Source organism: Manis javanica, chromosome 13 (assembly GCF_040802235.1).
Source record: "Manis javanica isolate MJ-LG chromosome 13, MJ_LKY, whole genome shotgun sequence".
Classification (NCBI taxonomy): Eukaryota; Metazoa; Chordata; class Mammalia; order Pholidota; family Manidae; genus Manis; species Manis javanica.
Window position 1 is genome coordinate 99,341,204 of NC_133168.1, and position 27,522 is coordinate 99,368,725.

The 27,522-nt window shown below is 59.8% G+C and overlaps 2 protein-coding genes across 6 annotated transcripts; one reads left to right on the forward strand and one right to left on the reverse strand.

The window, feature by feature from the left end:
- Window positions 1-596: 596 nt before the first annotated feature.
- THOP1 (thimet oligopeptidase 1) lies at window positions 597-12,414 on the reverse strand. Its single transcript, XM_073220616.1, has 13 exons — window positions 12,248-12,414; window positions 9,357-9,569; window positions 7,208-7,356; window positions 6,906-7,013; window positions 5,820-5,922; window positions 5,069-5,229; window positions 4,744-4,879; window positions 3,891-4,257; window positions 3,386-3,587; window positions 2,598-2,784; window positions 2,248-2,376; window positions 1,352-1,488; window positions 597-1,072 (listed from the first exon to the last, which is right to left on the reverse strand). Exons 1-13 carry the CDS (start codon window positions 12,261-12,263, stop codon window positions 917-919), a joined length of 2,064 nt encoding a protein of 687 aa, XP_073076717.1. The 5' UTR covers window positions 12,264-12,414; the 3' UTR covers window positions 597-916.
- Window positions 12,415-14,281: 1,867 nt separating this feature from the next.
- SGTA (small glutamine rich tetratricopeptide repeat co-chaperone alpha) lies at window positions 14,282-26,202 on the forward strand. 5 transcript variants are annotated; one of them, XM_017653954.3, is made up of 13 exons: window positions 14,300-14,412; window positions 15,854-15,974; window positions 17,677-17,944; window positions 18,398-18,504; window positions 18,729-18,813; window positions 19,853-19,952; window positions 20,517-20,621; window positions 21,314-21,452; window positions 21,553-21,615; window positions 22,892-22,929; window positions 23,669-23,758; window positions 23,923-24,043; window positions 24,958-26,202. In XM_017653954.3, the coding sequence occupies exons 3-12, from the start codon at window positions 17,845-17,847 to the stop codon at window positions 24,035-24,037; spliced, it is 942 nt and encodes a 313-aa protein (XP_017509443.1). In that variant the 5' UTR covers window positions 14,300-14,412; window positions 15,854-15,974; window positions 17,677-17,844; the 3' UTR covers window positions 24,038-24,043; window positions 24,958-26,202. The 5 variants fall into 5 exon arrangements, 4 of the variants coding, with proteins under 4 accessions (XP_017509444.1, XP_017509443.1, XP_017509445.1 ...); XM_017653956.3 differs by having other exon boundaries at window positions 14,324-14,412; window positions 15,883-15,974; XR_012124573.1 differs by lacking the exon at window positions 15,854-15,974 and having other exon boundaries at window positions 14,282-14,412; window positions 23,933-24,043.
- The last annotated feature ends 1,320 nt before the right edge of the window (window positions 26,203-27,522 follow it).

Consider the following 27,522-nt stretch of genomic DNA (forward strand, 5'->3'; position numbering starts at 1 on the left):
CCTTTGGAAGAACTACCAGAGGACTGAAGGCTGCCCCACCTCAGGGTTTGGGTCCAGGCTTTGCTGCATTGCTGTCGGCCAGAGGGAGCTGAGCCATTCATGGGAGACAGGCCACTGCCTTTATCTTCCAGGGCCCAGGACTAGAAAGGCCACGGCCAGGCTTCCAGCAGCCGTGCCCGTGAGTCAGAAACCTGCACATCACAATCCCAAGGACTCTGTACAGGCCCGGACAGGAGCTGCGCCATGCCCAACCACCTGCCTGGGAACAGTTGAACCTGGTGCCACACGGGAGGGGACAGGTTGGCGGGAAACAGGCATCGCTCAGGGACGATCTTGACACCCCGGCTCCATGGTCCCCAAACCCCTGCGGACCTCCCTCCCCCAGCTCAGCCGCCTCCCAGTGACCCAAACGTGCCAGGATCCAGAACGCTCCGGCAGACAGCAGCCTGCGGTACCCGCAGCCTTGGGCTGACCCCCAGCCAAGTTCAGAGGTTACTGCACCAGAACTTGGGGCAATAAGCCGAGTGGCCACCCCCAAGTGTGGCCACCACGTCCCCCTATTCTGTGGTAAGAGGGACAAAGTCAGAGCCAAGGCCAGCAGTCTCTCTTTTTTAATGGCTGCATTTCAAAGAACCATCTTCACTAGGAAAACTTCCCAGGAAGGGGTGCATTAGTGCAACAAAGACGAGGCCTTGAAGGGCCACAGGCTCTCCAGACAGTGGAGACAGGACCTTCTCAACTTGAGCCGGTTGCCAAGTGGGGGTTGTGGAGACTGGACACAAGCAATGGCGTCGAACAGCCCCCTCCCCACCTGCCCCCGCTGGTCACAGGCCACCCCGTTTCCAACGGGAGCTAAGGCACGGGGAAGCCGGCCGCGTGGAGTCCTGAGACTGGGGCGGGCAGAGACCCAGGCACGTCAGCATGCTGGCGGCTCACTGTCCCCCACCGGCAGCCCCTTGCTCAGGAGGAAGGCGTCCTGCTTGGGGTCCCGGCCCAGGAAGAGTTTCAACATGACACTGGCATCCTGGGAGCCGCCAGGCCTCAGGATGCAGCTTCTGTAGTCCATGCCCACCTGTAAGGGGCAGAGGGGCAGTGCTGGCCAGGGTCCTCCAGCGTCCTCTGCCCTGCGCCCAGTGGGCGTGCACCAGTGTGTGCAGAGCCCCAGGGGGGTCCAGGGTGGAGCCTCTCAGGGCTGAGGGGGGCCCATCTCCAGCCTCCAGGAAAGCCCAGCAGGTGCCTCAGCCCCCCCACGCACCCGGGGCCGGCGGCAGAGGTACATGGGCTCTGGGTCCTGGGCAGTGGGGGCATCACTCCGAGGTCAGTGTTTGCCCAGCAGCCTGCCACCCCTCACCTTGCCATTTAGGATGCCCTCCTGCTTGAAGCGCGTGTGGAACATGTCCATGGAGTATACCTCGCTCCACAGGTAGCCGTAGTACTGGGCGTCGTAACCACCCGCCAGATGGCCGAAGGTCGCGGGCATGTTGGTCCCTGGGAGACGAGATCTGACGTGTCAGTGCCCCTTCCAGGTGAGGGGAACTCAAAGCAGCCTCATCAGAGCCCCCCACAGGAAGAGGGGAACCAGCCCAACCTTTCTAGGAAACAGGGGCCAGGTAACTTGGCCCAAGGAAGTAGTGAATCTTTTTTGCCTGCGGTACCCTGGAGGTGCCCCAAACCATTTCAATGACTTTAGCTGTCACGATGTCAGGAGACACCGCCGAGTCAAGGCGCAACCCGCACCGAGGGTGTGCACTGACACCACTCACCACTTTTGGAAGGAATTTATAGATGCTCACAGAATAGTAAACCGATGTGACACTGCCTGTACTGGATACCCGCCTGTCTTCTCACACCCAGCTGCCTGAGCGCTCAGGCCAGGTGTGCACCTGCGCAGGCACGCAACGGCGTACCCTAACCTCGTGTATGCGTCATCCCCAGGGTCTGAGACCACCAGGACTCCCGCGCCTTCCAAGCATTTACAAAGCCACGTGGGGCAGGGTGCCCCTGAGGAGGAGTACGGGGCTGGGAAGGAGGCAGCACCCAATGTGAGGGTGGATCTGACAGGGAGGGTGGGAACCACGACCCCCACTGCCCACGGGGAAGCCAGCGGGGTGGGGTCACCTGCTTCCTCTGGGCCTTTCCTCAGCTGGTGAACTGTCCCGACTCCCCTCCACTGTCACTAGATCCTCACGACGTGGGGAACCACTGAGACCCTGGCCTCTAAGGTGGGCCTGACCCTCGAATAGCTACCTGGCGTGGCTGGGACCCCAAGGATGTCCTGGCAGAGACGGGCGTACTCCTCAGCTGGGTCTGCAGCTGTCTGTGTGTGCAGGGCCTGGTCCACCTTGGCCAGGACGATCTGCCGCAGGTTGAAGAGACCTGGGCAGGTGGAAGGCAATGGGGGACTGGCTGTGCCCACCAGGCGGCCCGGAAATCCTCAAGGGCAGCCCTCCCATGGGTGTGGCGTGGGCACCAGGGGCCTGCCCGAAAGCTGCCAGGACTCCCTTCCTCCCAGCCTCCAGGTCCAGAGAACAGAGACCAGGCGGGGGTGGGGGTGGGGGGTCGGCCCCGCCGCGTGGACATCCCCGGCCGCAGCGCACCCGTGTTGGCCTGCCGGGACTTGATGAGTTTCTCCAGCAGCTCCTGGGGGATGGCGCTGCCGGTCCGGAAGTGCTGGGACATCCGCAGCAGCGGCTCCTTCTCCCACACCCAGTTCTCCAGCATCTGCGACGGCGCCTCCACGAAGTCCCGCTCCACGTGCGTTCCGCTGAACATGGCGAACTCGGCCTGTGGGGCAGAGCGGGACTGCAGGAACGGCGGACCCTGCGCCCGGCTCCAGTAAACCTGGTTCCGCGCTTCACCCCGACTTCGCCGGATCGCACGAGCAGCCCTGCCTGGCGGTGGCCCGCAGACAGGCCTGTGTGTGCCGAACACGGCTCTGAATGAGTCACACGCGCACGTTATCTTCACTGATGCCTTCCAACAGCCGACACCGAGGACAGCTGAGCTGAAATTCCCGGGTTGAAGCCCTGATCCCCAGGCCTTAGGAGGACTGCATTTGGGGGTGGTCTTTTAAGAGGTAACCAAGGTTAAATGAGGTCACGCGGGGGGCCCTAATCCAAAAGATCAGGACACAGGCACGCACAGAGGAACGGCCACCGACACGCCCAGGAGGCCCCGGGGGAACAGGCCCTGCCGGCACCCTGGCCTCAGACCGCAGCCTCCAGGACCTGGAAGCACACTTCTGCGTCTGTGGGACTTTGCAGTGAAACTGGTGAGAGGCCGTTACCGCGCGTGGTGGCGTTAGAATTCACCGGCCTGCAGACTCACTGAGCCGCGGGCAGGGGCAGCCAGCCCCCAGCCCAGCTGCCGCGGCCCCTGCCCCCACCTGAGAGCACAGCTGGTGCATCACGTGCCCGAACTCGTGGAAGTAGGTCTCCACCTCGTCGTGCTGCAGCAGAGAGGGGGCGTCCGGGGTGGGCTTGGTGAAGTTGGCCACCATGGCCGCGATGGCGATCTGGCGGCTCCCATCCTGCTGCAGGCAGCCCGGCTGCAGGCCAAAGCAGGCCGCGTGTCCGTACTTCCCTTCCCTGGGGGAGGCAGGGTCAGCCTGGCTGTGGGGGGGGGTTCTACTGTCCCCGCAGACCGGCTCAGAGGGCTGGTGACCACGCAGCAGCCCCGATTCTTCCGCTCACTGGCCCTGGGTCCCTCACTCAACCGTCTGCCCGATGAGGCAAACGGACACGTTGAACAGCCTCAACTTTAATCTCGGCAGAGGGGCGCCCGCCCGCCCCACCCCAACAGCGGGCACCGGACTGCGCGGCGGCGGTGGACACGTGCCCCACGCACAGGAGGGAAGGCAGGGGCCCGGGGGACGCGCAGCCCACACGCACCGCGGGTACAGGTCCAGGTAGAACTTCCCGATGGCCTTGCCCGAGGCCGAGTCCCTCACGGTGTACAGCGTCACGTCCTCGTGCCACACGGCCGCCTGCTCCTCGAGGTTGAAGGTCAGCCCCAGCAGCTCCTGGTAGATGCTGAGCAGCCCCCGGGTGACCACCTGCATGGGGAAGTACTCCTTGAGCAGGTTCTGGTCCACGCTGTAGCGCGTCTCCTCCACCTGGTTCATGTAGTAGCGCATGTCCCAGGCGTTGATCCGCCCGTCGAAGTCCAGGCCGCGCTTCTCGCACTCGGCCTTCTTCAGCTCCAGGATCACGGCGCGCTCCTGCTCCCCGAGGGGCTTCAGCTTCCGGGCCAGCTCGTCTGCACGGGACGGAGGGGAAAGACAGTGCTGCCATCGCCGACGCGGCCACTCCCCCGCCGCTCCCGCCCCTGCCCGCCCCTACCGACGCCCCTCCCCGCGCTCCCCCACCTTGCCCCGCCCCTGCCGACGCCCCACCCCACCGCGCTCCCCCCTACCCCTCCTCCACCCCCACCATCCCTGCCCCACCCGGCCTGACGTCCCACCCTGCCCCCGGTTGGCACTTTAGGAACGGGCAGTAAGACCCCGAGAAGCGCCCCCAGAGTGGAATTGTCCACGGCAAAGCCGCAGAGCAGGGGCAGACGCAGGCCTCGCCCCAGGGCCTGACGCTCCCACCAGGCCGGGTCAGGGACCTGGGGAGGCGTGAGGCCCCTGACCTGCACGGCGGACAGAACGGGGTTGCAGAGGCCCCATACATCACAGTCAAGAACCCTGAACCCCTATTCCCAAACCCGCGGAGGGCCCTGCGGGGGGAGGCTTGGGGTTACCTAGGAAAGTGGCCACCGCCTGGCTGGTCTTCGCCATGTTCATCTCCAGGACGTAGTCGGCGTGCGTGCTGAATCCCAGCAGGGTGGACTTCTGGGCCCGGAGGGTCACCAGCTCGCTGAGGATGGCACAGTTCTCCTGGAACCGACAGGCAGCCAGCTCCGTGAGACCGGAGACAGACAGGGCATTGGGCTTTACACGCAGAGGCCGAGCAAGCCCGGGAAAGGGGGGCTCAGACGCCTGCACCGGGCAGGGGGAGCTCGCTGAGGAGCCTCCGTGGCTGAACCCCGCAGGCAGGTGGGCAGCATGGACCGGGTGCCGCCTCACCTGTTTGCACCGGCAGTTGAAGGCCTCTTCCACCTTCCGCCGGGTCTCGGGCACGTGGCACTTCTTCAGGAGAGGAAAGTAGTGGGGATACTTGAGGGTGACCTTCAACTTCTCATCCTCTGTCTTCTCCAGTGAGCTCAGAAAGTCCTCTGGGAGCCCCCCTGGAGGAAGGAATAGGGCTTTTCCAGCACCAATAGCCACTGCACCAGCTCAGAGGCAGGAAGGCTGGGTACAGGGCTGGCAGGGTGCCCGGCCTCCCCACCCTGCTCAGTCCCCCACTTCGTGCCCAAAACTCCAAAGAGAAGCCACCAGGACACCCTCCGGGAGGAAGAGCTATGCAGGCATGAGAGAGAAACTGAGAAGGATGCAAAGACCCTGCCTTTCCAAACCCCCGGCGCAGCCAAGTGCATGGCCAGGTGCATGGCCACGTGTGGGGACAGGGCTCAGACAGGTCTCAGTATACCCCCTCCGTTACACAAGATTTTGAAAAAAAAATGAAGAGCAGCTGGCAGGGAAGTCTCAGTAAGGCCGAGCCTCCCCCCACAACATCCTGCCTGGCACTCCTGCCACCACTCTGGGACACAGGCCGCCAGACGCAGAATCTCGACAGACAGACCCCGCCCCTCCCCGAGGAAGGATCTAAAAGCTTAGGTTCCAAAATGATGTGGGTGCTCGAGTGAAGAAAGCTGCTTGCCCAGGGGCGGCCAGACGCAAAGGCCTCTGCCTCTGCCACCCCCCAGCCTGGTCGTACCCAGCTCCTCCCGGGTGAAGGGCAAGAAGGTCGTGTCCTCATTCAGGTTCTTGTTGAAGTCGATGCACAGAAGGCTCAGCTTCTTCTTGATGCTTTTGATTTTCTGGAGGAAAGAAGGCAGCCTGAGAGGGGCTGGCCCCGGAGCCCCGGGAGGGAGGCAGCAGGTGGCGGGAGCACAGGACGCAGGGGGACCGATGCAGACACGCAGCCCCAAGGTGGTGCACACGCACCAGGATGCACGCATCTGCCCCCCGCGGCCCTCAGGCTCTCCACCTGCTTGGGCCAAGGGTGAGAGCTCTGGGCCCTGCTGCCCAGGAAGTACCCTCCATCCACAGACTAGGCTTTTGCAGACATTTGAACAGAGATGCAGGCTGACCTTGTTGCGTGCAAGGAGGCACCCAGTAGGGCTAACATCTGCCCGGCCCTCAGATGGTGCCCCTGCCCCCAGCACATGACAGGACAATTTCCTCGGGACAGGAGGGACAGGTGGGACAGAGAGCCCGACAGCCAGCCCTGCAGGGAACCCTAGCTCCTGAGCTAGGGAGGCAGGCTCTGCCACATGTGCCAGTGCTGGACCCTTCCAGTTACGTCCCAGCCTCCGCAAACGAGCCGTGCCAGTTAAGGCTGTAAGACGCAGCAGGAAAACAGCATGTGCTGGGGGAGCGAGAGAGGCTTCAGAGCCCCCACCTCCCGGACCGACTGGACGCCTCCCACGTGGTGGTGTCTCCCCCTGCCTCAGGGGCTCTCAACGGATAGTGCTGATGGCGCACGCCACACTCCCAACAGTGTGAGTCAAGACTGTGGACTCCCAGCTAGCCACACGGAACTGCCTGGTGTGTGGGCCACGCTGCAGCAGAGCACGAGGGAGACCCTGGCAGGGTGCCCGATGCTGCCCGAGCCCCCTGCGCGCTCTTCTCCTTGGCCAAGGGAGCCCCGGGACCTGGGAGGATGGAGGCAGAGCAAGTTGCTTGGGACAGACCTGCCTTCCCGGAGCCCAGAGAGCAGCAGGATGGGCACGAAGTGAGGCAGGCCCTCAGCTGGGGCACAGGAACACCCCCATCCTCACCCCAGAAGGCCAGCGCTCACCTCCTGAGTGTCCGCAGGCAGGTGCAGCCCGTTCCTCCTGCCCAGCTTGATCAGCCGCTCCAGGTACCGCAAGGCCTCTGGCCTCAGTGAGTCCTTCTCAACTTTTTCCTGGAGTGAGAGAGTTGAAACCCTGCTTACACGAGCCATCAGTACAAGGCAGAGGAGAAGCAGGGTCACCCAGACGGCAGAGGGAACGTAAAAGGGAACGGCTGATGAGGAAAGCAGCTCAGCGGTTTCTCAAGAAGGGATGTGAACAAGGACCAGGCAGCCCGGGTCCTGCGCTCGGGGCCCACGGCGCCCACCTGCAGCCAGACGACCCTCTGGTACACGTCCCGCCTCATGCTCATCTCCACGTCGAACTCTGACAGCTTCTTGTCCGCCTCTGTGCTGGCCGCCCGGATGTCCTTGGACGGAGAAACGTGCTGAGGGAAGTCAAGGATATTCCTCTGAACTGAAACGGGGAGACCGTGGCAAGTGTGAAACTGGGACCCAGAGACTGAGCGCCAACCTCACCGCGGGCACAGAACTCACCCTTGTGTCTCTCCCCACCCTGGAAATGAGCCTTGTCATCCACGACCTCAGAACCCAAGGCCCAACGGACGCAGAGCCAACTCCTGACACTCCAAGCAAAGGAGGACCACAGCAGAGAGGAGGGCAAGACTACAAGCTGAAGGGACTGCATTCCAGGGGTGGAGCCCTGACACATCCTACACGCAGACAGGCCCTGAGCATACGGTGCTCAGAGAGACGCCACACACACACGGCCATACGGAGTGTGACCCCATTTCTGCGACAGGTTCCCAACAGGCAAATCCATAAAATGTGGGTCCGTGGGTGCCAGGGGCTGGGAAGGGTGTGCAGTGACGCTCATGGGGATGGGCTTTCTGCTTGGGGGGGTTGGAAGTGTTTAATAGCCAGTGGTGACAGTGGAAATGTGATAACAGTGGTGACAGCTGGACACAGTGAATACACTAAAAGCCACTGAGTCATATGCTTAAATGGGCAAATTACATGGGATGTGAATTATCTCAACAGAGGGGTTTAAAAAGAACACACTGCGTCAGGGAGACTTGAATGCAAATCACAGTGTGGTGGTTTCCCCGGCTGTAGGCCAGTGGAGACGTCCTCAGGTCTGCGTGTGCTCGGCTGCGGCATGGAGACCTCTGCAGACGAGGGGCTTGTACTAAGTGAGGTGGGCTCTGGGCCGGGCGTTGCTGGCTGCCCAAGAGAATGGCAGACAGACCACAAATGGCCTCTGCCCTTTGGGATCTACAGGTAAGGGGCATGTAAGATTGTGTGGAGGCACCAGGACTGTGGAGTGGCTGTCAACCTTGGCAATGGGTGTGGGCAGGGGTCACGGGAAGGGGGTCCTGGGGAGTTTGAGCGCAGAGGAGCCCATGTCCAGCAGAGTGGGAGCTCAAAGAAGTGCAGGCGGCCGCCTAGATGGGCACACACGGCCCAGCAGAGGGCAAGGGGCCAATAGTGCAGGGTGTGCTGAAGGCCACGCCGGGGACTTGGGCCCTCACCCAAGAACAGCAGGAAGGCACTGAAGGGCTGGTCAGCCCAGGGGAGTGCCACAGTGCAATTAGTTTTCCTTGCAATTCCCAGGTTCCTGAGTGGAGATGGAAATAAAAGGCCACAGGTGTGGAAGTGGAGAGAATAAACAATGTCTGGCAGGTTATGCCTGGTAAGGGGGAATCAGCATCCCTCAATCCTGAGAGCCTCCTTCCCGAGAGACGAGGGGGAGGCTTCCCCGGCTGCAGCCCTCACCTGGGGCACCCTGGCCCACTCCACCTGAGGCTGAGTAGTGGAGGCCAGCAGTCGGTACAGTCAGCATGGCTGGGATCCAGGGACACGAGAGCCCAAGCTGGAATTTGTGGGTGAATCTCCAAAGGTCCCAGAAAAACTACTTTGGTGGAGGGTGATCCCTCTGCCAACAGACCTCTCTTGGTCTTTTGTCCCCACACTGTGAACCTCTACAGAGGCTTCAGGACGAGGATTTTGACCAAGTAGCTTGCTCCTCACACAGGAAGCAGAGAGACCCCGAGAAGGATCCCGCGGGCGGCAACGAGAACACCTGCCGACATTAGGTTACCCAAAGAGCAGGGGGCAGTGAGAAGCCCAAAGGGGCCAAGCTCAGTTGCTCAGAGGAAAACAAGTATCCTTTGGGATGCGGAAAGGGGTGAGAGGAGCTCTGGTTTCAAGGCCAGCACCTGAGCCGGCTCCCAGGCAGGTATGCGGGTTGACGCACTGTCCCGTCGTCGGCCTGGGGACTGAGCAGGCGGAGAAGTGGAGCAGGGCCTGTGCGCAGGGGAACCGGGGGCCCGCGGAGCTGCCTCCACCAACTGGCACCTGCCAGATGCCTTTCCTACCCATCTGCGCCTTTATCCGTCACGGTCCCCCAGGAGTAGGGGAGTCACCCTCCCTGCCCAGACCCTGACCTAGATTTACCTGTGTAGGTCACCTCCACGTCGGCCAGCGCCTTAAGTGTACTCTCGTAGGACACGTCTTCAAACTTCTGGGAGCCCACCTGGTCGTACACGCGCTTGGTCTGCTGCATGAGCTCTGCGGTGAGCGCCCCTATCCGCTGGGCACTCAGGTCCCACCTCAGGTAGTTCACCACAGAGCTCGAGGCCGCTGCGTCCAGGGCGTCTCCTGCACAGGCTGGACAGAGAAGACCCCACGCCAGGTGTGGTCGGCCTCAAGTATGGAATCAGGGTCCGAGTAACAGGGGGTAGAGGGAGAGGGGAGGATCATGGCTTCCCTGTGCACAGACAAGGTCCAAGGGCTTTGTGGGGATGTGCAGGTTCATTCTCCCAGGGAACATTAGGTGACATCTGTGGTTATCAGAACTGGGGACTGATGCTACCACATCAAGTGACTGAAGGTCAGGCATGTTGTGCAACACCCCACAGGGCCCAGCCCCACCCCTGAGAGTGACTGGCCCCAAATGTCAGCTGTGCTGACGTAGACTTTGGTGCTGACATGCATTTCACTGTAAGAGTTAATTTGATTATGGGGTGCTACCTGGATGTAACATGGATGTGACCCATGTTCACCCGTACTGTATTAGCTTCCTAAAACAGGAGAAAATCCTGGCTATTGAAATGTTCCCAGCCCCAAAAGTTTCTGGATTATTGACTGTGGTCTGTAATAACAGCCATCACTTGAAAACTCCTTGGACTGTTCAGGGTGTAAGACATTTGGCTGAATTCTCAGACACTTCTGTGCTTTGTGCCCTAGGTTGCCCCCACTTTACAGATGGGAATTTTGAGGTTGGGTGAGTTCACGTCTCCTGCCGTGATCCCACAGGTGTCAAGTGGTTCAAACCCCCACAGTCTGACCGCACCTCCCGCACTGTGAACCAGTGCACTGCACTCACCGCCAACTCTAAATATCAGGTCCTCCTGTCCCCTTTCTGGGGCTCCACCCTGCACTCGGGATTCAGTCCAGACGCTGACCAGCTCTACACCAGGGATTAGCAAACAGTGGCCTTACACTGAACAGCCCATGAGGTGAAAGTGATTTCACAGGGGACCCCGGGACAGCACACGGCACACCAAGCCTCAACTGTTTGGCTGTTCTACAGACTGGTTTGCTGACCTCTGGTCTACACCATCCATACTCCACTGGATCCTACACGTCAGGTTTGGCCAGCTGGTTTTGCCAACTTCTCTGTGCCCAGCTACACTGGCCTTCCGGAAGTCTCCAGGGCCTTCCCACAGGTCATCCCTCTGCCCTGACACCTGCCCGGCCAGTCTTCCCTTTCCCAAGAGGCCCCAGTGGCATTCCTGTGGCGCCTGTGGGCTGGGACGGCTATACCTGTCCCGCATCACTTGAGTTAATGAACAGAGGTCTGGGTATGGAATAAGCAAGTAGAAAAGGCTGCTCTGGAAAATGCCCACTTGAGCATCATCTTCGCCTTCTGGCATAGCAGAGGTTGAGCAGGGCCCCCGAGGTCCTGGACTCCCGCCTTTTGTGAAGAGCATGGTGTGGGGGGTCCCTACAGGGTACTGCTGGCTCACACCTGTTGGTGTCTCTAGGACAGGGTTTTTAACAGCATTATCCATGTTTGCAGCTGGCTCATTTTCTTGGGTGGGGCTGTGCAGGGCACTATGGGGGCTGAGCAGCCTCCCTGGCCCCCACCCACTCAGATGCCTGGAGCACCCCCAGTGTGACAACCATGGATGTCCTCTGATATCGTCCAGTGTTCCCCTGGAGTGGCACAATCGCCCCAACTGAGGACCGCTGGTATACACTAAGTGGGAAAACACAACCTTAGAACAAGTCGGAAATTCTGGCCAAATGACTGTTGTGAACTCGGGGAAAATCTTTCAGCTGGCAGAGGATTTCAGAACTGCAGAAAAGGGACTGTGGGTCTGTATTAAATTTGGTGGTAAAGAAGGGCTCTAGGAACTCAGGAAAGGTAGGAGATCCACATGATCTGGAGGAGCAAGGACTTAAAAAACTCAGCAGACACATTCATTCTGTAATATTTACTGACTGCCACCGATGAGATAACAGTCCTGCAGACAGCATTCCTGCCTTTCTGAAGCCCAAGAAAACCTTACTATGATAACTATTATCAATACAATGATTATCATCTCGATGGGGCGGAGAAAGAACTGGGGGAGGTTAAGCGGGCAGGAGAAACTTCCAGGAGGCACCATACACCAACCAGCTTGGGCAATTTCTAAAATACAGCACGCAGGGCACATCGCTCCCCTAATGAAAGCCCCTGCACAGCGCCCTTCCGCCCTGAAAATAAAAGGAGCCCCCAGCCATGTTCTAGCCAAAACGACTGGTCGCCCTCCAAATGCGTAATAACCGTGCTCCTGCCTCCCTGCCTTTGCCTTCTTGGTTTCTGCCACCTGGGATGCTCCTCCGGTAGGTCTTGGTAGGACAGCTGCGTCTCCCAAAAGAACCTAGTCGGCAATGCCGCTTCCTCCGAGAAGCCCTCCAGGACTGCCCTCTCTAAAGAAGCGCCGCCAGTTTAGGCACCGACAGCTCTCGATAGCCCCAGCTTGCTTCTTTGCCTGTTGAATGTCTGCTCCCGGCTCTGCAATCCTGTCTGGACGCCCGGCGTCCCCCACAGCCCACTTCCGGGCCCGACCTGTCCTTAGCAGAAGCGACACGGAGCTTGCGGAATGAGTGAAGCGCTTGAAAAGCCAGTTCATTCATTCGGCCCTAGAGGGGTCGGGGTCCCGGGCTGGCCGACTCCCCCATCCCCGGAGCCCCGGTCACTGGGCTGTTCTTAGGCCCAAGTCGCAACCCCGGTGGCGCTAGGGTGCAGGGGACACCCGGGTCTGGCGACAGGGGCCACACCGAGACCCGGCCGGTACCTGCGGGGGGCTTCATAGCGTGGGTAGGTGTAGGGGCAACCGTCCCTCCACGTGGTCGGTTCAGGCCACCTAAGCTGCTGGGGACCAGCCACCTGCGTCTACTCAGTGGTCGCCGCCCGCGCGCCCGCTGAATGCTGGGAGGGCGCGTGCGCCCAAGGGTACGGCTCACTCCTGCCCCAGCTCCGCCCACACTCCCAGGCAGTGCTTTGGGGCACTGGCGCACTCTGCGCACGCGCTGGAACCCTCCCTATCTGCCATTGGCTGTCAGCTACGAGGGGGCGGAGCCTTGGGGAGGGCCGGGGTAAGCGTTTCTATGGAAACCACACACAGCTGGAGCTTCGGAGCTGGTGCGCTGGCGGCTCTCTGACCGAGCCAGCGCTTGGCCTGCGTTCTCAGCTCCCGTATTTATTTGTGGTTGTCTCCCTGCTACCTTATAATGGTGCATTTGGCTGCTTTTACAAGATTTTCTCTTACCTAAGGGCCTCACGTTAGTGATCGCTTATCATATCTCAGGCACTTTTTGTAGATTATCACATTTCTAGCATCCTGCCCAGATGCTAACATCTCGCAGAATAGAGGAGGTGCGCCACGTAGGTCAGCTGAATCCGATTAACCAGTTAAATTCAAGGCAGTTAAACAACTAAAAGCAAAAACTGGAGAAAACTCCAGTAAACCGATCCACTACTTCAAACAGCAAGTGTTTTGGAACATTACAGTAGCCTGGACCTGTATCTAGCGTTGACCATTTAAACAACGAAATCTTGAACCATCTACGGCACCAAGAAAGAACAATTTACTAGACTGAAAATGGTAAATAAAATAAAACCCACCTCCTTTATTTCTAAAAAATAAATTACAATAATCCAGGGCGTTAAACGTCCATGCATTTTAAGTTGGATAAAAATGCTTTGGGAAGACACTTCTGGCAACCTTAAAGGTAGGCAGTTTTGAGTCATCCTAGGGAATTTCTCATCATTCACCTTCTACAAAGCACACCAAGCTTAATCCTACTTAGTCTTCATTTGTTTGTGGGGTGTTTTTCGTCATCCTTTGTGGGTAAGTTTATAGTATTTCCAGAATATCTTGCCTGGCTTTAGTACATCTGCATATCAATTGGTGTTCAGAGGTGGAAAGAAGGCTTTAGTGTATTTGCATCATTCCTCAGGGATGGAGAGAAGTTCATCTCCATATCAATGGGTAGTTAGATGGGCAAGGAAGGTTTATTTGTACCTGAGGTGAGCGGAGGGCCGGTTTTGCTTCTACTGAAGCGGGAGAGACAGAGATGGGCCGGACTGCCGTTTGTAAGCAATAAACGGGTTTTAAACTTTATTTCTCCCTTTGACTGATTTCGGTTTTTAGAGGTATTTTGCCCCGGTATTTCTTCTCCCCGGATTTACATCCTCCAAATCCAAAAGAGCCTTCCTTAACCATCCCAGCCAACTAATTAATCACAACACCCCATTTTTTTCTTCATAGCGCTTGCTATTAAGTGAAATCTGTTAATTTACATACTCGTTTACTGGTTTATATTCTGTCTACCGCAGTACAAGGTACTGAGAACAAGTTTGCCGGCCTTTATAGGTGGTTTCAATAAACACTTGTTGACGATTAGGCACCTGCTGTAAATTATCTCTGTATTCCTTTTCGCTTATAGAGTCCATGAACGTAAGAATGCAGTTGTGGGTGGCTATATGGAAGGGCGAATAAATGAACAAAGATATTGAGTGGATGACAGACTCTACCATTCACAGAGCACCCATGACATTCTAAGTGCCAAACACCTAAGCGCAGCCGCACCACGTGGCCGGCCGGGACCACGTGGCCGGCCGGGACCACGTGACCGGCTCAGCCAACCGGCAAAAATTCGCCGCTGTCCCACCATGCACCGCTCCATTCGCGCTCTACTGGGCCAGTCAACACTGGTATCCGGCCTCCTTTCGGTCGCAGAGGTCAGTTGCCCAAAACACCCCCCTCTTTCCGCCTCTGTAGTTGCGTCACTTCCCTGCAAGCCCGGCTGGGTAATTGATGCGCATGCGCAGAATGAAATTTAAAAAAGAAAGGAGCTGGCTCCTTCAGCGCAGGCGTAGCGGCTGGGTGGCGGAGCCGGGCGGCGCCGTGGTGCGCAGGCGCAGCTGTTGGTGGGTCGGGGTTCGGCCGCCAGAGAGGTGAGTGGGGGCTCGGCGGTGAGCTGGGTGGGCCTGGGGTCCGTGGCTCGGGAATCCCGGGGCTCCGGAGCCCGTAAGGGGAGGTCGATCTGCGGCCGGGATTTCCGCGTGGTGCTGTGAGTGGGCGGCGCGGAGGGGAAACTGGCAGGGCGGCATGGGGCTGGCGCTGGTCGGCCCTGGTCTCCCTGTCCCGGACCCCAGGCCAGGGAAACGGCGGTTCGCAGGCCTGCGGGTGGACAATAGGAGGCGAAAGCCCCCCGCACGCAATGAGCGCTCGCTGGATGTTGGCTGCTGCCCAGAAACACGGACCCTATGAATCGGGGCCCCCGTTTGGGGGTGCTCAGGTCGGGGTTTTGTCCTAGCGCCGCTACTCCCCACCGGCCTGACATTGGCCGGCCTCTTGGCCTCTCGGAGCCTTAGTTTCCCCTCTGTAAAACGGGCGTTGTCACGGCCCCTGCCGGGGATTGGAAGTTGGTTCTCTGGGAGGATTAAAGTCACAGGGCCCGTTGGAAAGCTCAGAGGGGTCATCAGTTGCGGAGTTTTTTCACGCTTAGTGTCTTTTGCATGGTGAGCTAGCAGTGGGGGAAATCTGGGCTGGAGGACCAGCGCCGTCACCTCCGCGTGGCTGTGTAAGCGTGGACAGGTCTCTTCTTCCCCTCTCTGAGCTTTCTGAAACGGAGTGTGCAAGTGTACGCTCCTTGGGGTCATGGGAGGTTAAGTACACCCAGAATCTTCCTTAATCAGCTTCCTGTTATTTGTTAAGAGTGTTTTTGTTCCCCCCCAACCCAGGGGTCATTGGGCCATGTCTGGGGGCATCCGTGGTTGGCATGACTGGGGAAGCTCCTGGCATAGAGTGGGTTGGGGCCTGGGTTGCTGCTCAGCCCCCGACAGTGCCCAGGATGGCCCTAACCCAGAGAATGATCCAGCCCCAAAAGTCCACAGTGCCTAGACACCACCTAGACCAGTAGTTCCCCACCAGCACAGGCTTTTTAAGGTGTGTGTGTGTGTGAACCCCAGAATATCATGTGCAAGGAAGGTTTTGTACGTGTGTCCATTTTTGTGGAGAGAGAAAAGGGTACTTTGGAGTTTAGGCTCTGGAGTCAGGCTGCTGGGTCCCGAACTCTTGATTGGCATCTTCTCACCTGGGTGACCTTCGTTGGCACCCCGTTCTCTCTAAGCCTCAGTTTTTTCTTCTGTGCAAATGGGGGTTAGATTCAACAACCCAAGGTCTCAGCAAACTTATGATCATTGAGCCAAATCCAGCTGAAGCCTCTTTCTGTAAACGGAGCTCTGTGGGAATACAGTCCCCGTCCACTCCGTCCCCGTGGACCTGTGGCTGGTTTTGTGCTCTGAGAGCAGAGCTGAGTTGCCGTCACAGAGGCCCTGGTGGTGTGGGAGGCGGAAGGTGCTTGCTCTGGCCCTTTTCAGCAAACGTTCGCAGATCCCTGAAACGATCCACTGCGTGCACAGCACACAGCTTGGGCCAGAAAGTCCTCGGTGCTTCAGGATTTCACCTGCCGTTCACAGTCGTCTTCCTGGAAGACAGAGTCGCTTGGAATGGGGTGAGCTCTGCCCCAGGTTCAGAGCTGTAGTTTCCACTGATCCCACATTATTTTGCCCAGAGCCAATAGTGACCCCAGTTGGGAAATGCTCAGCAAGACGGAATAAAGGGAATTATTAGTAAGTAGGCAAGACCCAGTGTTTATCATCTCAGTTTCCTCCCAAAACTGAGACCCAGAGAGAAATGACCTCCCCAAGGAACATGGTCACGGTTCTGAATTTGGGAAGATCTGGCATTTTCCTGAGTCTACTGGGATCTAACACCGCTGAGTGCCAGGGTGCAAAGGGAGATAATCTGTCCTGTGTCAATGGTGGGGCAAGGCAGGCTGGGGAGAGTGGTAAAGCCGAGGAGGACTTGCTAGACCAGAGGTAAAACTAGGCCTCGGGCTTTGCCAGGGAAAGGGGGCATCCGGCTCTGTCTGAGGGGGTGACTCTTGCAGAGTTAAAAGAATCCTGGGTGAGCTGGCGAAAGGTGGGTGGTTGCGTTGCAGTGGAGCAGAGAGGATTTGAGGAAGGGTATCCCGTGCACACGCCTGAGGTTGGAGGGTTTTAGGTGTGCAGGACATCGCAGCGGCATTTCTGAAGAACACAGGGCTGCTGTGGAGGGGGGGCCCTTGCCTGGGCTCCCAGCGTGTCCTGGGGTGGGAGAGGGACCCGGCTGCAGAGTCAGGCTGGAGGGGGCAGGGCACCCACAGGAGGAGCGGGTGGCCCTGGGAAAGTGGGCGGGGCACTCGCTTTAGTTAGGTGTGCCATTTTTCCCCTTGGGCCAGTTCTGGGCCAAAAATAAAAGAAATAGAGACTGATTTAAAAAAAACTTTTATATGATCCACTAAAAAGGTGATGGAGAGCTGGGAGGGACTGTGCAGCCCAGCAGAGGAGCTAGCCCCAGGACCCCTGCCACTCCCAGGGCTAGCATCTGTGCCCCCACGGGAGGCTCACCCCTGCGCCTTGAGACCAGCGCCCCGGCAGAGCTTTCTGAGTACTCATAAAGCCCCACTGTTCAGAGAGAGAGGAGGCCTTCTTTGAGAATTTTGTTCAGCAGCCAAACCCCTACAAGTTGTGATTGTTCCGAAGATACCGGGTGCCTAACAGGAGTGCCAGCCTCGTGCTCTGCTGGGCCTGACTTTGCGGAGAGCAGAAAGCGTGTTCCTCTCCAAAGCTGGGCATTAAAGTGAAACTGCAAACTCTTCCCCCAGAGAGCAATGGATTTTATGGACTCCCTGTGTCAAATGCCCTTCACCTATGCCGGGGGACGTGGCCCTCAGCCGCTGACCCACTCTCCCTTTTCTGCCTGTCTGCAACCCCAAGTACTCTGCAAACAGGAAATTCTCAGAAAGTTGGCAGCACAGTCAGATGGCAGCAACATCTGGCTCAACCTGACCTGAGCCTTTATTTTCCCCACTTGGTGTCCATTAGTGATTTTCAGTTTGGGCAGTTTGCGATGTCTGGGGACATTTGTGGTCATCACCACATGGAGGGTGGGGAGCTCCTGGCACCAAGTGGGTGGGGCCAGGGAGGCTGCTGCTCCCCACCCAGTCCCCAGGATGGCCCCCGTGTCAGCAGTGCCATGTCACCCTCAGGCTGGAGTAGGGAAACAGGGCTGTGAGGTGTCTCTCTGTGAGCAGGCTCTCTGGGCCTGGCCTGGCAGCCCCAGTGTCTCCTCTGTGACGTGAGGTCATTAACGTTTCCGTTTCACTTGTGCAGATAACACGGGCCAGTGAGCTGACTTCCTGGGGCCAGGCGGGGCCGGGTGGCAGGTGTCTGGAGCCTGCAGACAGGTGCTGGGAGAAAGGCCGCGCTGAGGTCCTCCTGGGCTTGGCTTAGGCGTGCAGATCCTGAAAAGGCCAGGGCGTCGTCTCTTCCCACCTCAAAATGGATAACAAGAAGCGCCTGGCCTACGCCATCATCCGGTTCCTGCATGACCAGCTCCGGCACGGGGGCCTCTCCTCCGACGCCCAGGAGAGCTTGGAAGGTACCACGGCCCGTGCCCTCTGCTTCTCCCTGCCCACCATGCTGCCACCCTTGCTCAGGCTCAGACCACGCCGCCCAGTCATGAAGACCTGGGGGTCCCTGGCCAGATTCCCATGGAGGCCTGCCAGAGCTCCCCAGGCACTGCATCCCCCCCACCATGCCCCCAGCGTTGTGACCCCACAGAGAGTCACTCAGTGCCTGCTGGCCGGGGCAGTGCCTTCCCTTGCACTTCTCTTGGCTCAAGGGGCACATCTGTCTGTCTGTCCCGAGTTGTCCAAGGTTCTCGGCTGGCAAGAATGGGAGGGACCAACACCCGGAGTTGGTAGGGTATGCTGTGTGTGGCACATGCCAGGGGCTTTGCCGAGACCCTCTGGGGGCCAGAACACTGCCCTCCAAGCTCCCAGGTCATACTTGGGGCTGCATTCGGAAGAAAATGCGGTTGTGCCCCTTGCAGTGGCGATCCAGTGCCTGGAAACCGCTTTTGGGGTCACGGTGGAGGACAGCGACCTCGCACTGCCTCAGACTCTTCCCGAAATATTTGAAGCAGCCGCCACAGGCAAGGTGAGCCTCTGGGCGCTCTCCGCCCTCCTAGCACCGGGGGAGCAGCAGGAGAGGCTCACGGCTCTGCAGCACCCACGTGAGGCCCGCATCTTCTCCTGGGCCACAGGCTGTGGCCTCTCAGGCACCCCCTGCAGGGGAGGGGACTAGAAGGTGCAGGGTTTGGAGGAGGAGGACAGCGGGGCTGCCAGCTGCCCTGAAACACCTCCTCTTTTCTTTGGGGCCAGGAGACACCACGGGACCTGAGGAACCCCGAGCCATCACCACCTTCGGAGGAGGACTCGGCCGAGGCAGAGCGCCTAAAAACCGAAGGTGAGAAGCTGTGTCTGTCCCCACTGGACACCCAATCCCACCCGGATCTGGGCGGCTGTGGGGAAGGTGGGGGCAGGTGGTCCCCAGGCTGCGGCAGCTGAGGGAAGCCGGCCTCTGGAGTGGGGCCAGGCACCTCCCAGAGCACAGAGGCCGGGGCAGGGGAAGCTGGAGCCTTGCCCGTGGCAGGTGGAGGTGTGAGCACTGCCACCGCTGGGGAGAGCAGTCTGATAGCTTCCCAGGCAGTCGGGCACAGTGACCACATGACCCAGCAGGTCCACTCCTGGGTCTGTGCCCAGGGGAAATGCACACGCACGCCCACAGTGACCCTCGTACACGACGCTCCACAGCAGCAAGTTGTAACAGCCAAAACGTGGAAACCAGTTCCCGCTGATAGACAAATAGACGAAGGGAATGTGGTCCATCCACACGCCAGGATATTTCTCAGTTGTGAAAAGGAGTGGAGCCTCACACGCACCACGGTGTGGTCGGGCCCTGAACACGGTGCTCCGTGAGAGATGCCAGGCACAAAGGGCCGCTTGGCACGTCACCCCATTTCTGTGGAATGTCCACAACGGGCAAGTCCACGGATAGAACGTGGATTCGGGGGTGTGGGGCTGGGAAGGGGGTGAAGAGTGTCTGCTCATGGAGATGGGCTTCTGTTTGGGGTGATGGAATGTTCTGGCACTAAAGGTGGTGGTTCAGCTCTGACCATAGGGAAACTGCTGAACTGCAGACTCTGGAAGGGTGGGCTCTGTGGTACGTGGATTCGTCCTCGTTAAAGCTGGGCTGTGTCTGAAAGAGGCAGCAGGCGCTACAGTATTTGAGACTCGTGCCCCCGAATGCCACAACCAGAGCAGGGGCGGCTGCTGCCAGGAGCGGGGCCGGGCCCTACAAGGCGCTTGAAGCAAACCCCACCCTGCTCACACAGGCCTGCCCCCGAGGTCTCACCTTCCACAGGAATCCCAGGAGTGCGGTGACATCGCAGCCCCCTCGGGGCCGATACGAATGGCCGGTGTTCTGTTTTCTTGTCTTTCTCTAGGAAACGAGCAGATGAAAGTAGAAAACTTTGAGGCAGCCGTGCACTTCTACGGGAAAGCCATTGAGCTGAACCCTGCCAACGCCGTCTATTACTGCAACAGGTACCATGGGGCACAAGCCGGCGGAGTGGCAGTCATCTTGTGGGTTAGCAATGGCTCAACTGCAGTTAAGTATCCAGCGAGTGTCAGGCAGCAGGCCGGGTGTCGAGGAGCATCAGTAGTGGCAGTAAAATGAGGTGGCATCAGTCCCGGATGTCATTCCAGGGAAGCGACCAATCTGGGACGGTGCCTTACACCGGGCTGGCCCATGTTCTTGCAGGAAGGTAAACGCTCACGCTGGCTACACCACATGGAATGTCTTCTTTCCAGGGATTTTAGTGGCAGGAGGGACTGGCTAGGAGCAGGATAGAGAAGATGGTGGGCAGAAGAGAGCAGAAGGGGGGGTACCTGGCGTTGTCCACATCGCCTGCAGCTTTGAGCTGCTGCTTGCCTGGGTTTCCTTTCAGCTCTCAGGAGGGGACAAGTGCTAGATTCTCAGGGAGTCACCCAGGTAGGGCGAAGAGGCCCCACCCTCCCTCCACTCAGCACAGCTGACTCCGCAGGCCCCAGGCAGCTCCTGGGGGTGAGCGGGGTGCACCCTCTGACCCTGGGTGGTGTCTCCTGCAGAGCTGCGGCCTACAGCAAACTGGGAAACTATGCGGGGGCCGTGCAGGACTGTGAGCGGGCCATCTGCATAGACCCGTCCTACAGCAAAGCCTACGGCAGGATGGGGTGAGTGCTGGCTGGCAGGCACCGTTGGGGCTGGGGAGCCTGTCCAGTCTCTGTGCCCGCACGACACCCTTCCCTGCATCCAGCGCATTCCTTCCACACGAGCCAACTCCCCATGGCCACCAGGATGCCTGGTAGTTGAGTTCTGTCCTGGGGCTATGCGGAGACACGGCGTCACACCCCCAGGGTCAGGACTTAGCCCCATGGCACCACCCCCACATCAGCCACCAGTGGCGGGTCCGGGCCTCCCGTATTTCTGACCCATGGCTGTCAGGGATCCCACACCCGACTCCTCAAGTTTGAGCATTTGGCAGAGCAGCTCCTAGTTCATAGGAAAACACTGCTTAATTGTAGGGGGTACAGAAGAGGAGGTCTGCAGAGTCCCCCGCAGACATTGGGGTGTGCCCCCTCCTGGCATGTGTCTGCGCTCACCAATGACGATGGCACCAGATCTCACCGCTGAAGAGTTCATGACCCGGGCCCCGCCTGCTCCCTCTGACCTCAGGAGTGTGCCTCCTGAGGCACTCAGTGTGCCCGCAGGGCTCACTAACAGTCCCAAAGGACACGCCTGCGACCCTGGGAATCCCAGGCTTCTGAGCTCCGAGCCAGGCCCAGACGCGGGGCCAGGAGGGCCAGCTGCAGCAGCTTGGGGTCGCGTGCCCCGCATCCCCCCTGAGGCCCCCTTCTCCCCACAGCCTGGCGCTCTCCAGCCTAAACAGGCACGCCGAGGCGGTGGCCCACTATAAGAAGGCCCTGGAGCTGGACCCCAGCAACGAGACCTACAAGTCCAACCTGCAGATAGCGGAGCTGAAGCTGAGGGAGATGCCGAGCCCTGTGAGGTGCCGGGCGGGGGGCTGGGGGCCTAGCTCTCAGCACCGGGGCCGGCCGTCTGTCCTGTTTTCAGATGCCGCTAAACAGCTTCTCGTCCCCACAGACGGGAGGCGTCGGCAGCTTAGACATCGCAGGTCTGCTGAACAACCCGGGCTTCATGAGCATGGTAACTGCCTGGCCCCCGCGTCAGCCCCCAGCCTTGTCCCCAATCTGCGTGCCGTGCCTGCCACAGGCCAGGGTCTGCCCCGGACGCTGCTGACACCAGGGCCATTCTTGGTCCGGGGGCTTCAGCAGCATCCCTGGTCCCACCCCCTTGATGTTAGGAGTCCCCTCCAGTCGGGATAACCTTAGATGCCCCAAGTGAGACCCCTGACACACACACCTAGGACTGAGCACCAGGAATAGTCCTGCCCAAGGACCTGGAAGACCCGGGCCCCTCCCCACCCAGTTTCTTCCTTGCACCATTCAGTTAGACCCCACAGAGCCCTGGCTGTCCCAGGCTGGCAGAGCCACCTTCCCGTGTCAGACTAGACTCCTCCTGTACAGGGATGTCCTTAGAGAGCAGGCCCCAGCTGTGACCCGTGGGGGCAAGTCCCCGTGCATTCCCAGTGGTCTCGCTTGGCGTCAGGCTTCCCTGCTGGCTTGCAGGGTCTCAGGCCATCAGGAAGAGAGAAACCCAGAATCCCCTAGCTGTCAGAGCGTGTCCTCGCCACAGCAGGGAGTGTCCAGCCTACGTGGGCAGAGGTGGCTGCCACCGTGGGCCTGGGCTGCAGCGAGAGGGGTGGTCTCCATCGCTATGCGGGGGTGAGGGAGCCCTCCAGAGGCACCCCCGGAGTGAGGCTCCGACCTGGTGGCTGCCGCTCTGCCACACCCCCATGGTCGGCCCACCACCGGTGTCTGTAGTCCTGGCACGCAGCCACACCTGTGCAGTTGCAACGGTGGAGCTGGCGGTTGGTGCAGAACCCGTGGCCAAAATCTTAGGTCTTGGCCTTTCACAGAACGTTAGCCAGCACCCTGAGCCACGGCCCCTGAGGTTTCCTGCTCGTCCGCTCCTTGGAATAGGCCATAAGGAGTGAATCCACAGAGGAAGCCAGTGCACGGGAGGCCCAGGGCGATGCCGTCCACAGGCAGAGCGGGACTCCTCATCTCCGTGGCTGCAGCGAGGAATCTGGATGCGTCCCCACAGGGAAACCTTAGCAGCCAGTGAGACGATGAGGTTCCCTGGCATCTCTTAAAATGAGAGTCCAAAACAGGGTTAAAGTGGAGGACATGAGGGCCAGCGTGAGTGGAGGGAGGCGTGAAGCGTGGGGAGAGGCAGGCCGCCGCCCTGGGATGAGCACGTGTGGCACGCTGGCGGGAGCCCCCAGGCTTCCAGTGCAACACGTCCGCTGGGAAGTGTCTGGAAGCTCTCATCTCATGCTGACAGCCTGTCTTCCCTTCAGGCATCAAACCTGATGAACAACCCCCAGGTTCAGCAGCTGTAAGTGACCCTCACCCCCCCATGGGCCCTCTTGGGGTAAAATGCTTTTTTACTGTGGAACACGTGTAACGTAGAACTTACCACTTTAACTGCGTTAACGTTTACTGCTTGGCGGCACTAAGTACATTTACAACGTGCAGCCGACACCATCACCAGGACATGCCTTCGCCCCAGAGAACCCCCTCCCTGTTACAGTCACCCCCAGCCCCTGAGGGCCACCGATGCGCTTTCTGTCTGCGGTCCACCTGTTGTGGGCGTCTCATGTAAATGGGGTCACACGCAGTGGCTGGCCTCTCTCCCTGAGCACTGAGAGGCCCTGCTGAGTCCATTCGTGTTGTTCGGGGTACGCGCCCAGGAGCCGTGCAGTAATTCTGCGTCTGCCTTACTGAGGAACCAGCAGGCGTTGGTGGTTACATCTGAAAGCATAGTTTCTCAACCACAGCGTGGCTGCCTTCGGGGCTGGGTCGTTCTTGGGGGCGCTGCGGGGGGCGGTGAGCAGCCTCCTTGGCCCCCCGGCCACTCGATGCCAGGAGCCACCCATCTGTGACAACCACAGATGACCCCAGACACGGCCCAGTGTCCCCTTGGGCAGGATTGCCATTGGTTGATGATGTCCTGGGAAAGCTGATGAAATTCACAGGGGCTGCTGGAGAGGGTGGGTGAGGGCAGTCAGCCCCAGACCCGCCAGGGGCAGCAGAGACCTCCCCTAGCTGGCGCATCAGCTGCCCTCCCCTTGCAGCATGTCCGGGATGGTCTCAGGCGGCCACAACCCCTTGGGGACTCCCGGCACCAGCCCCTCGCAGAACGACCTGGCCAGTCTCATCCAGGCGTGAGTAGAGCGCTTAGCGGGAGGGAAACGCAGACGCCGCATGCCGGGCACTCTGGGACCCACGTCCTCGGTGCGTGGCTGCACACGCGCCGGGGGTGCAGGGGCGGCCAATGCCCGGGAGGCAGGGGCGTCCAGCCCCAGCCTGAGCTGGGCGCCACCCGCAGGGGCCAGCAGTTTGCCCAGCAGATGCAACAGCAGAATCCTGAGCTGATAGAGCAGCTGCGGAGCCAGATCCGGAGCCGCACCCCCAGCGCCAGCAACGACGACCAGCAGGAGTGACAGCCCGTGAGTCCCCTCGCCCGGGGCTGGGTGCCCGATGCGCCCACCCTGGGTCCTCCGGGTCGGGAGCGTTCTCAGGCCCCTATCCAGGTGTTTGAACCCGAATCCTGCCCCTCCCCGTCCCAGGCTGCGGAAGGCCTTGCCCCCAGGTGGGCCGGGCACAGATGCGGCTCCGCAGAAGGGCTGGTGCGCATGCGCGCAGCGGGTGTCCGGGCGGCCGCGGCCCTCCCCTCGTGCCCAGCTGTTCTGGGGCCTGTGGCCCTTTACTGTACTGTTCTGAACAGGTGTTGTCTGTACAGCTGCTTAAAGGTGCTCTCGGGGGTCCCGGAGGTCAGCCAGGGCGGTTAACCGTGCCAGGGCCCTGCGACCTCCGCCCCGTCTGTCCAGTGACTGTGCCCCGGGCACAGCAGGCAGCCTTCCTGCCCAGGAGGAGTTCACATCTTGCTTTGGCGCGCTTCTTCCCTGTTTTACCTCCCACTTTTTTTCCAACTGTTATTTTTTTACAGAAAATTTTAAAGCAAAAAAACAACAAGAAGCAGAAAAAAAAACTTTCAACCTTCTACCCACTGCAATTAGTAGGGCGTGCTCCCTTCCAGCCTTTTAAGGATTTCTTTTAAGTGCCCTTTTTAAAGGACAAGAGCCATCATTGAGGTCAATTCGCTATTCGCAATCACTGTGTCCACAAAGCACCCTCACCGGGGGTCTGTGGCCCCAGGATCTGTGACGGTGTCTGTATGGTACCAACACAGCAGCCCCAGCTGGGCTGCCCGGCCTCTGAACGGTGGCCGTGGGGCCATGGGACTGAAGTTAAGTCTAGGTTGGCGCTGTGGCCCCCCAGCCCAGGTCCCCGACTCCCGCCTGTGCCCACCGCCCGCACCCCCACCGCCCTCCCTGACTTGCACCCCATCTTCTCCCCCCAGCCGTCCCACCACCACCGGCCCGTCCTGCCGACGGGAAGTCTTCCGCGTCTTGCCGTTTTCTGCCCTCGGACTGCCTAACAGAGAAAAAGAAAAATTGGACCCGCATGTTAAGACAGATTTTTATTATTTTTATTTTTGTCCCTTGCCTTCCTCTCCCTTTTTGTACTCTCCAACGGCCCCCAGACCCTTCTGAAACAGAGCCAGCAAGCTGTGAACACAGACCAGCACTGATCTCCCCCCTACCCCGCAAAATCCCAGTCACTGAAGGATCTCCGAGAATATCCCAGGGTTGGGGCGGTTCTCCAGCTGCCCTCCAGGAAGCAGCTGGTTTTGTATCCAGTCATGGTGGGGTGCCTGTGGCCTGCACCCCCCTCCGTCTGTCCTCGGGGGCCTCCGCAGTGGGTGGGAAACCCTCTCCGAGTCGGCCCTCCCTGCTTGGAGAAGCTCACTGCCAGGCACGGTCTGGGGACCAGCATCCACTAGGCCTCAGACCGCGGATTCTTGCACGAGGAATAATCTAGTTGCAGATTCCATGAGGCAACTTCCGTTACCCTGCACCCTGGCACCCTAGTGTGGGAGCAGGAGGGCGTGCGCCCTGGTGCACAGGGTCAGTTTCCGGGACTTTCTGCCACTCAGGCACTTTGTTGGATGTCTGATCTCTGCTCCTCTTTTCCCAGTACTCAATGACTGCCAGACCGCAAGGGGCAGGACAGTGACCTTTTGGCCTGGCCTCCAGCCCTTCCTAGCCTGTTTGTCCCACCCAGCCCACTGCCCTCTGCCCCTAGGCGGTCGTGCCAGCGCATCGCATCTGGGTCCTCGACAGGCTCTCCCCTCCTGTTCTGGGGCTGGAGGCCAGCAGGGACCCGGTGCCCCACCCCGGCCTCAGCCTGAGATTGTCCAGCAGCCACCAGAGCTGCTGCTGGGAGAGCAGGCACACAAGCCGGAGCCAGGCAGCCTGCCCAGAGCGCAAGGCCACTGCAGGCAACCTGCCGCCCTGCTCGGAGGGGACCGGGGAGGAGGATATACTGGCTCTGTGGCCGCAGCACTGGCGACGAGTGGTCCGGGGCTCCCTGGGGGTCTCGGGCTGTGGTCCAGGCAGACCAGAACTGTGTGTGGTAGGTAACTAGTAGGGCGCGCACTGTCAGCACCTGCAGTACGTCCTGCGTCCACTGGGATGTGTCCTAACGCAAGTGCTAACCAGGCGACAAGCGTACCGTGCGGGAATAAATAGACGTCATGACCTCTGCTCGGCTCTGCATCAACCTCTCGGCACCCCAACCCCACCCTGATCTTCCAGAAACCCTGGTGTAGCATTTGCACACCACCCGGGCGCACACCTGTGAGCACTTCCTGTGCTGGGGTCACAGGTGGTTCAGGAAACAGCAAATTCAGAGCTCATCCAGTGCTCCTTCATTCCCTCTCTGTCTCCAGTCACCCCCACTCCAGGGGCCAGCCCAGACGCCGAGGCTCCAGGAGGAGCAGCCAGGGACCCTGTGTGGCAGCTGGGCGTCCCACCGTGAGTTACCCCGTAGCCAGAGCCGCCCCGGGAAACTGCTCAGTGCGGGAGGAGGGGGCTCTCCTGGGCCCCCACCCCACGGTGGTGGACACAGCGCTCCCTAGACATTCCGTGGACGTGGACCCTATTTTGAACACCCATCACGGGCACAGGCAAATGAACCAAGCTTTGTCTCGAGGTCACCAGGCTGGCCAGTGGCAGATCTGGTGCAGCTCACTGGGAACCTCCCATACCCCAGGGAGGGGCAGCCAGAGGACCCCCCTCCCACCAGGAAGGGGTCAGCAGAGGACCCTCCACCAGGGTGGGTGGCCCACTCTGCCTAGGTGAGGAAATGAGTGTGGGCTCTGCAGTCTGTCCCAACTTCCGCAAAGCACAAAAAATCAAAATACGCTTGGCATCAGAGCCACCCCTTCTAATGAGGGTGGGTGAGAGCCGGGGGGGTGGGAGCTGTTCAGCGGGGATGTCTCCCAGGTAACCCTTCCCGAGGGGCCACTGGGCAACGTCCGGGGCATCTGATCACCACCAGGGGTGCTCCTGGCATCAAATGGGTGGTGGCCTGGGAGGCTGCTGCTCAGCCCCCACGGTGCCCAGGGGGTCCCCAACAGAGAGCAACCAGCTCCATGTCAGCAGTGCTAAGGGACACACCATTCAGAAGAGTGGGCAGGTGTGGAGTTGGGAGGCTGAGCAGGGGACAAAGCCCCTGGGACACGGAAGGGATTTGGAGCAGGAGGGTGACATGGCCTGTTCCATTTTTTGGAAGGCACATGCTGAGAGCCTGGTCAAGGACACACCAGTGGGGTGATGGGCCACAGGAGGGGCTCCCGTCTGCGGGACCGGCCGCACCCAGAGCCACTGTGCCAGAGGGTGGAAGTCAGGCCTGTCCGTGAAGGTGGCCTTGTAGGGAGTCCTTTTCCACACACGGCTTTCGTTTGAGGACCAGGAAGGACGCTGGGCGGTATGTTCATGATCAGAGAAACGAGCCAGCGGGACATGTACAGAGATTTATTCTAAGGAGCTGGCTCCCGTGACGGTGGGGCTGCCAGGTCTCC